The following is a 10000-nucleotide window of genomic DNA, read 5'->3' as shown; positions in this document are numbered from 1 at the left end:
GATAAATAAGTAGCAAATAAATAAAACTTTATTTGAAGGTTTCACTATACCAGTTGTTACAAGGTACATTATGTACGAACATTAACTTCCCTTTCAGATGGTCATGTGTTCTCCTCCAAAACACGGTGAGCATGTGATTACTGTTACCAGGTTACATACAGTGTTCTATCTCCTACTACAGATATTCAGCTATTCAGCTCACTTGTTGTTAAGCAACGACCAACTGTGGAAAGGAGATGTACAGTATTTGAGTGCAGGCGGGCAGCAGGCAGAAAATAAATAAGCGAGCCACGTTCCAACTGTGAAGAACTTGTCAGCCGTTCCATAAGAAAACAATGGAAATGGAGCGCTTGGCAGAGACAAATAATAATCTCAGTCTGAACCCTGCCTTACACTTCAAACACAGCTACAAAAACCTAAATATCAAGTCTGACAGTGACGCTAAGGTACAGTATACAGAATGCTATGCATTGTTTTTACATAAGTGCATGTGCACTTTGTTTAACCTGTAGTTGCTCATGTACAGACACTTTCAGGGTATCCTACAGCTGAGTTTACTGCATTTTACTGCCATGTGGACACCCTGAAGAACTGTTTCAATAAAATGTAATCTGTTTTTAACTTTTTAGTGCTCTTAGCTTGTTGTCATGGTAAATCTTAGAGAGAGGTAGCCAGGTAAACGTTCAATTATTAGCAACACCACCCAGTGTACTGTAAATGTCTACTCAAACTAGACCGCAGTTCAAACACCAGCATTATACAAGAGTTATGTACGGTCAAACGATCTACATAATTGATTAAAATTAAGCGTGGGCTATCTGATTGTGTCTGTCAAACCACTACCTAAAATGAGGCTCTAAGATGAGGGAACAAGCTCCTGTTGGAGGAGGTGCTGGTGTGCTTGTGTGGAAGGCTGCCTTTAGTAGTTGGAAGCATAAATATGATTGAGATGCATATTATGATCACCGCCTTGGGGGCAAAAAACAAGGCTGTGTGTGTGTGTGTGTGTGTGTGTGTGTGTGTGTGTGTGTGTGTGCGTGCGTGCGTGCGTGCGTGCGTGCGTGCGTGCGTGCGTGCGTGCGTGCGTGCGTGCGTGTATGCGTATGTGTGTGTTTGCTGCGTGTTTTGGGCTCTGTACAGAATCTCATCATCAGTCCATAAAGCAGAACATTTCCAAGCACTTAAGCTGTCGTGACTCAAGACCTGTTTACAGCCACATCAAGAGTAGAGGTGTGTGTGTGTGTGTGTGTGTGTGTGTGTGTGTGTGTGTGTGTGTGTGTGTGTGTGTGTGTGTGTGTGTGTGTGTGTGTGTGTGTGTGTGTGTGTGTGTGTGTGTGTGCATGTGTGTGTGTGCGCGTGTGTGTGTGTGTGTGTGTTTGCATGCATGCGTCTGCGTGTAGGGGGAAAAGAGAAAAATAGTAAGACAGAGTGAGAGAGAGAGAGAGACACTGAGACTGAGAGAGAGAGAGAGGGAGAGAGAGAGAAGACGACAGGAAGAAAGAGAAAAAGGAGATGGCAGCAGAGTTGGAAGTGCACTGAGGAGCAAGAGAGAGTGCAATCTGCTTTGCTCTACTTTCTGAATCATTTCACACAAGAAGACTCTTTCATCTCGCTCTGCAACTCGTGTGCCTCAGCTATCTCCCTCCCGCACCCTCTACACTCTACATCCCCCTCACACACACGTGAGCGTGCACACATGCACACACACACACACACATGCGCGCATACACATACATACGCACACACATATATACATATCACGTACGCAGATGCACACACACACACACACACACACACACACAAACATGTACACAACCACAACCACACACACACACACACACACACACACACAAACACCATCTCTCTCTCTCTCTCTCTCTCTCTCTCTCTCTCTCTCTCTCTCTCTCTCTCTCTCTCTCTCTCTCTCTCTCTCTCTCTCTCTCTCTCTCTCTCTCTCTCTCTCTCTCTCTCTCCCTCTCTCTCTCCTCTGTGATGTGATCTAAGCTCCTTGACTCTTGGGTTGAAAGGGTGAAGCCAGGTTACTGATCTTTTTGGCCTCACTTCTCACTACTCAGTCAGATCTCTCAGCTCCCTCTTCTCTTCTCTTCTGTTCTCCACCTCTCTCTCTCTCTCTCTCTCTCTCTCTCTCTCTCTCTCTTTCTGTGTTCTCCCTTCTGTTGTCTGTTCTCCACCTCCACTCCACTCATTTGACTCTGAAGGATGCAATAGAGAACAGCCCCTCTGCCCCGCCCATACAACACATCTCCCCCTCCATAACTGACTACTACAGTACGTAGCGGGGATGGGAGTCCTTTGTCTGTCTGTGTGTGTGTGTGTGTGTGTGTGTGTGTGTGTGTGTGTGTGTGTGTGTGTGTGTGTGTGTGTGTGTGTGTGTGTGTGTGTGTGTGTGTGTGTGTGTGTGTGTGTGTGTGTGTGTGTGTGTGTGTGTGTGTGTGTGTGTGCGTGTATGTGTGCATGGGCGCCCATGTGTGTGTCTGTGTCTGTGTGCATAGGTATGCACATGAGTGTACCTGTCTGTGTCTGCGTGTATGTGTGTGTGAGTAGGTGTGTGTAAGTGCATGTGTATAGGCATGTATTTGTGCATGTGGGCCAGAGAGCTCACTTGTCATGCAGACCTTAGAATCATGCAAATGAGAAGATAGGAGCTGAATAGACATTATTGGTCTGCTGTGTGTGTGTGTGTGTGTGTATACACCGTATGTGTGTGTGTGTGAGTGTGTGTATATGTGCATGCACGTGCACGTGTATGGGTGTGCGTGTGTGCGTGCAAGTGTGTGTACGTGCGCTAGTGCGTGTGTGTCCACGTATGTGTTAGACTGTGCGTGCGCGTTTGGCTGTTGGCATGCTTAACCACCGCTAGGCTTCATACAGCTGTGAGTGCGTCTGTCATGTGCCTGCTGCAATATGATGCGTGTCTGCAGCCTTGACGAGACAGCTGTCTAATAGCTGGCTGTTTGCTCTGGCTGTGCTGCAGACGTGAGTCTGGACGCTGCCACTCTTCTCTCCGTTTCCCATGACCTTCCAACCGTACTCTCTTTCTCTCTCTCTTTTCCTCGGCCTCTCTGTATCACTCTGTATCTCTGAATCTCATTAAAATTCAAACACACTTTACTGGCATGCCTGGAAGTGACAGTGTTGCCAAAGCTTACAAAGAATATCAACATACAGTAAGGACAAAAGAATATTAAGGTCAATAAAGAACATTAAGTTGAGTGAAGAGCAGAGGTTGATTGCTCTTTCTCTCTCTCTCTCTCTCTCTCTCTCTCTCTCTCTCTCCCTCTCTCTCTCTCTCTCTCTCCCTCTCTCTCTCTCTCTCTCTCTCTCTTGTCTCTCTGCCTCTTGTCTCTCTGCCTCTTGCCTCTCTGTCTGTCTTTCCTGTCTATGATCTCCTGCTTATTTAGGTATATGCTGTCCTGACAGGGTTCAATAGACTTGTTGGTCTTCACAAGTACTCCGGCAATGTGTTGAAGGGCCAGAATGCTAAGAGAATGAGAGTAAAAGGGGGACACACTCGCCAGATCCTCTTGTATTTCTGCTCAGCTCCATGAGGGTGGATTTGGGTGGATTTTCAGATTTGCAAAGCTCCCAAACCGCCATGCAATCAGGCACCAATCAGATCGCACGTTTTTCAAATTTAGTTTAAACATAATGGAGAAGGGACAAATAAGTGAAATGCGATAGTTATTTCAGAAAACAATGATGACCCACATGGACTCACTCGTCGACATTGATTCTGTAATTTCAAATATATTTTCAAATATGTGAATAGTAGCACCTCATTAAAAAATGTCGGCCAAGTGGGACAATCATATATAAGGATTTGTTTGATAAAACCATGTCTTCAGAGGTGGTGGCGGCGCTCCAATTTTTCGTTGGAGTTGCTATGCAGTTACTGCATGAATGCGAGGGGTTGAGCTACAAGTTGTCTATTCATTTCGATGAATGTGTTCACATTCATCACGGGGGAGGTTAGGAACACACACATCCAAAAAAATAATTCAGGTTAAAACAGTTCTTAATGCCACGTAAAAGCATCTCCTAGTACAGCTCTGTACAATGTGTAGAGTATCGAGTGAAATAGAGTGAGATAAATAACAGAGCCAGCCATGAACAGATAAAAGAGAAAAAGGTGGAAAGCACCCGTTCTGATGAATTATATATACACCACATGTGCATGAAAAGAATAAATGAGGTTTTATATAGAGTCTGGGATATTGCATATTTTATATAGAGTCTGGGATATTGCACAGTAATGATGAGTCTATGAATACAGGATATAGGACAATGAGAGTAGTGATATAAAGATATTGAACGGCATTTTTGCCGCCAAAAGCGATGCCCTTTGCTTGACGATTAAAAAATATGTGTAGAATGTGCATTCGTTGCATTCGTACAGCTATACAGCATATCCGGAGATCAGACCTTTACCTTGTCTGGTCTGGATAACAATGTATTTTACTGTCCTTATTACAGAATATCTACCCCACAAAGTACAGTCTATTACGAATTTGTAATGACAAGGAGCCTTATACACAGTTAGGCTGTCTAATACCTGTGTAATAGTAATATTGTACCGCAGGGTTGGGGCTGTGTATAATACATACACATTGTAAATTCATAGTATTGCATGTTGCTACCTGCTGGCACACCAAAATAAAAAAAATAAAACAAACTGTACAACAAAGTCCCTTTTTTGTTTTCATTGTTGTAGACACGCTCAATGAGACGCGGTAGGAGGTTCACTCCCAGCGTGTGCAGCAGGGGTGGCAAAAGAGACACGCGTGGGGTGAAAAAAACCCAGAGAAAACACATATACACACATACTGAGTTGTTGTACTCGTTAACAGACACACACGCACACGCACACGCACACACACACACACACACACACACACACACACACACACACACACACACACACACACACACACACACACACACACACACACACACACACACACACACACAGAGTTGTTGTACATGACAATACACATACAAACAAGTTGTGTTGTAGTGTGGTGAGTGGAATACAGAAACACAGAGTGAAAACACACACACACAAACACATAAACACACGTACGCACACACACTGAGTTCAATGTTGCAAAAGACAGACACACTGAGCCATGTGTGCCACACAGATTCGCTGTGCTGTGCTATGCTGTGCTGCGGCGTGCCGAGCCGAGCGACGGTGCTTATCTGGGCCAAACGCAAGCAGGAGGAGGGATTCCACGGCTCACGGGCGAAAACGGATTAGATGGTGGATATACCCACCTCTACACATCAGGAAGAAAGGGAGGAGACCGAGAGAGAGAGAGAGAGAGAGAGAGAGAGAGAGAGAGAGAGAGAGAGAGAGAGAGAGAGAGAGAGAATGGAGCAGAGGGACGTCCACAAAGTGGGAATACCAAAAGCAAAGATAAAGGGATAGAGAGAGTTGGAGATAAAGGGAGATACAGTAGTGATAGATGGAAAGATAGAAAGGGGGTAGACACATCCACAAAAGAAATTTCTAAGAAAAGAAACGGGGGCACGACAGGGGTGATATAGAGAAAGGAGGGATACAGAGAGAGAGAGAGAGTACAGGAGAGGAGGGAGGTGGGTATTAATACAAAGGAATGCATAATAATCTGAAAACATGCATGAGGAGGAGAGTGAAAGAGAAGCTAGAGATTGGGGAAAGACACAGAGAGCAAGAGAGGGAGAGAGAGAGAAAGAGAGAGAGGGAGAGTGGGACAGAATGAGAGTAAAGACAGTGTATGTGTGTGTGAGAGAGAGAGAGAGAGAGAGAGAGAGAGAGAGAGAGAGAGAGAGAGAGAGAGAGAGAGCGAGAGAATAAAGAGCAAATTTGAGGAAAAAGAGAGAGAATGAACATAGAGAGGGAGCGAGAGAGAGAAAGGATGAAGGGAGAGAGGGAGAGCGGATGAAGAGACAGCTGGAGACCCTCAGAGAACAGGACTCTGGGGAGAGTCTGGTAGCAGGGCGCTTTGAACATGGGCCGTCTGTGGGAACTGCAAACAGTAAACACAAACACCCATCTTTCATCCCCCATCCCATCCCATCCTCCAGTACTCTCTTGCACAACACACCCTTGCAATCCCACCACACACACCCACGCACGCACACGCATGCACGCACACACAATGTTCTACATACAGTAGTATGTAATCTCTATCACTCACTGTCTCCCTCTCTCTTTCTCTCACACACATACACATACACATACTTCTTCCATACAACTTACATTCAAATACAGTACACATGCGCGTGCACACACAGAAACAGACACACGTGCTCTCTCTGTGACATTCCTCTACCCATTAAACCACATGAACCCCTACACTAGATCTACTGTGCGGCTCCACTGGGAGAAGAGAAGAGAAGAGAAGAGAAGAGAAGAGAAGAGAAGAGAAGAGAAGAGAAGAGAAGAGAAGAGAAGAGAAGAGAAGAGAAGAGAAAAGAAGAGGGGGCAAGAGAGGAGAGGGGAGAGGAGGAGAGGAGAGGGGAGGGGCCGGGAGGAGAGAGGAGAGGAGAGGAGAGGAGAAGGGGGAAAGGAGGAGAGGAGAGGGGTGTAGAGAAGAGAAGAGAAAAGAAGATAAGAGGGGCCAAAAGAGAAGAGAAGAGGCAAGAAGAGGCGAAGGGCTAGGAGGAGAGAGGAGAGGAGATGAGAGGAGAGGAGAGGAAAAGGAAAAGGAAATGGAGAGAGGAGAAGAGAAGAGAAGAGAAGAGAAGAGAAGAGAAGAGAAGAGAAGAGAAGAGAAGAGAGGAATGGAAAAGAGAGGAAATGAGAGGAGAGGAGAGGAGAGAGGAGGAATGGAGAGGAGAGGAGAAGGGGGTAAGAGAGGAGAAGGTGGTAAGAGAGGAGAGGAGAGGGAGGAAGGGGGCAAGGAAAAAAGCCTGCATGTGGCTGGGGAATAAATTCCCTCTTGAAAGCACCCTTGCTATATTTTACTTTATCGCCTCCGCAGCTAAACGAGTCTCCCAGGTTCCCTCTACTTTCATCGATGCTATCGCCGCAACGCCCTAAATTGGCACCCTAAACCGTATACGGGAAAAAGACTGCTGACATGCACTCTCACATGCAAAACACACACACACACACACATAAACAGATGTAACCTGACAAAGGAAAAACATGAGAAAGCACTCACAGAATCACAAGAAAGGCAGGACAAAGCAGGGATACACATACACACACGTACATGAAAACAACATGCATGCACACAAACGCAGTTACGCATTATACACAAACCTGCACACACAGACAAGCGTGCACACAGACACACATAAACGCACGCACGCACGCACGCACGTACGCACACACACGCACACAACACATCGTGTGCCTTATCTAAACGGCATTATAATAGGATACTAGGTAGAATACAGAAGGTAATGGGATGTGGCGTGAAGTTATAGGGGCATGATTGCAATTGGCTTTGGTGCGATGCGGTGTGCTGTCATGCATGCCTCGCTCTGTGTGTGTGTGTGTGTGTGTGTGTGTGTGTGTGTGTGTGTGTGTGTGTGTGTGTGTGTGTGTGTGTGTGTGTGTGTGTGTGTGTGTGTGAGAGAGAGAGAGACAGGGAGAGAGAGAGAGAGAGAGAGAGAGAGAGAGAGAGAGAGAGAGAGAGAGAGAGAAAGAGCATGTATGATGTGTGTGTGTGTGGTGTGAAATATGTTTTGCTTGTGTCTATGTGTGATGGGCACTGTACCTATACACGATTTTGTGTGTGTGTTGAGACTGTTGTTGTTATTGCTACTTTAATGAGTTTAATGGCAGTTGGAGAGCGCTGGAGCAGAAACACTGTTTACGTTACATGGTGGACTGCCACTAGTCATCAAGGGTGGGCCAGGGGACGCCATGTGCGCTAATGTGGACATGAAATGGCCATAAAACATACAACTCAAACGGAACACAGCAGGAGCAGGTGTGATATGGACATGACTCAGTTCTGGTGCGCGAGTGCGCGCGTGCGCGCGTGCGTGCATGCGTGCGTGCGTGCGCATAGGTGTATCCATTCATGTGTGTTCATAGGCCAGCGTATCAATTTGTGTGTGTGTGTGTGTGTGTGTGTGTGTGTGTGTGTGTGTGTGTGTGTGTGTGTGTGTGTGTGTGTGTGTGTGTGTGTGTGTGTGTGTGTGTGTGTGCGTGTGTGTGTGTGTGTGTGTGTGCATTTGTCTGCTTTTCAGTGCGTGGGTCACGGGTGCTCTCAGCAAGAGTCTTCTCAAAGGTAAATGGCTTTGGATAAAAGCTTCTGCTGAGTGTAATGTTTGCCATTGATGCTTTTAAAATAGGTTTGTGTGTTTAGTGTGACATGCCATGTGTATTCAAATGTTTGTGTGGTGAGAGTATTTGCGGTGAACATGTGAGTGTCTGTGCATGGGTGAATATGTGCCTATGAAACAGAGTATCAGTTGGGGTGTGAGTGCGCCAACTGTGTGTGTTTGCATGCCATTGTTCAACATTGACGTGTGGGTGAGTGTGTGCATGTGTGCATGACATGTGTGCATGAGTGTGTGCACTGTATAAAGCATCCGTTGCTCTCCTCTGAGGGCTCCAGCCTGTTTCCTGCCCCCTTCCTCCCCATTTTGGGTGTTTGTCTGTGCGCACGTGTGTGTGTGTGGATGCGTGAATGCATGTACTGTATGTTGGTGTGTGTGCTTGTTTGTATTGAATGTGAGCCTGTGTGTGTGTGTGTGTGTGTGTGTGTGTGTGTGTGTGTGTGTGTGTGTGTGTGTGTGTGTGTGTGCACGTATTAAATGTGCGCCTTTGTGTGTGTGTGTGTGTGTGTGTGTGTGTGTGTGTGTGTGTGTGTGTGTGTGTGTGTGTGTGTGTGTGTGTGTGTGTGTGTGTGTGTGTGTGTGTGTGTGTGTGTGCGCGCGTATGTGTGTGTACCTCTCTGGTCAGTACTGCGATGAAGCAGCCGTTGCTCTCCTCTGAGGGCTCCAGTCTGAAGAAGCCGCTGTCGGCCCTCTCCCTCCCCACACCTCCTCCTGCTGCACACACACTCAGCTGCTGGGACAACACTGCAGAGTTGGGCCTGGGGGTCAACACACATACACACACAACATGCACACACACGCATGCATACATCAACACAAGTGCATGCGTACACACAAATGCAAAACACACATACGTGCACAAACACAGGCACACAGACAGAGATAAAGACAAAGACAAACACAGACACAAGCACACAGACAGAGATAAAGGCACACACAAACACACACAAATACATGCACACACATGCAAAACACAAACACACAAGCATACACAAACAGACCCTCATGCACATGAATGTTATGAATACAAAAGCCCATAAGTGCACACACAGACACACACACACACACACACACACACACACACACGAGCATACGCACTCGTAACGTACACATACATCACTCCTGTTATTTCCATCGTCATTAAAGCAGTAATCTTCATCATGTGATCGAGCTGGCCCATTATCAATACATACATCTAAGGTATGGGCATACAGCTGATCGATATCAACATTTCCATGTGCAACAGACAGAAGAAATTCTGGCATCGTCCACGCCATTAGAGTACATGCAGATCAATAAAGCAGCACGTTTAGAATCCCATAAGTTATACGCTTTCGCCTTGGTGGGCCATGGACACATGTGTACACACACACACACACACACACACACACACACACACACACACACACACACACACACACACACACACACACACACACACACGGACATACAGACACACACACAGACACACACACACATAATACGGTACTTACACCCATCCGCATACAAATATGCACATATGAACACACAAACACATATGGACACACACATAATCAAACACACAATATGTATACGTGTGCATGAAAATGGATGCATGGACACATAAGCGCACACATGCACATACAAATTGACATAGAGAAACATGCGTAAAAAAAGACATATGGACACATACATACCAATGCAAGCACACACACACACA

General features: G+C 46.2%; 1 protein-coding gene across 1 annotated transcript in view; it reads right to left on the bottom strand.

Annotated features, from left to right (window-relative positions):
* The window catches only part of LOC134439461 (putative methyltransferase NSUN7), an 80196-nt gene that overhangs the window by 9631 nt on the left and 60565 nt on the right, over positions 1–10000 (bottom strand). The window contains exon 12 of the mRNA XM_063189350.1: positions 9026–9059. Coding sequence (XP_063045420.1) covers positions 9026–9059 — 34 coding nt within the window. The remainder of the gene's footprint in view (positions 1–9025; positions 9060–10000) is intronic.

The sequence above is a fragment of the Engraulis encrasicolus genome, chromosome 23 (assembly GCF_034702125.1).
Source record: "Engraulis encrasicolus isolate BLACKSEA-1 chromosome 23, IST_EnEncr_1.0, whole genome shotgun sequence".
Taxonomy (NCBI): domain Eukaryota; kingdom Metazoa; phylum Chordata; class Actinopteri; order Clupeiformes; family Engraulidae; genus Engraulis; species Engraulis encrasicolus.
The sequence above is the reverse complement of the archived record's forward strand: the minus strand, read 5'-3'. Positions and strand labels throughout refer to the sequence as shown.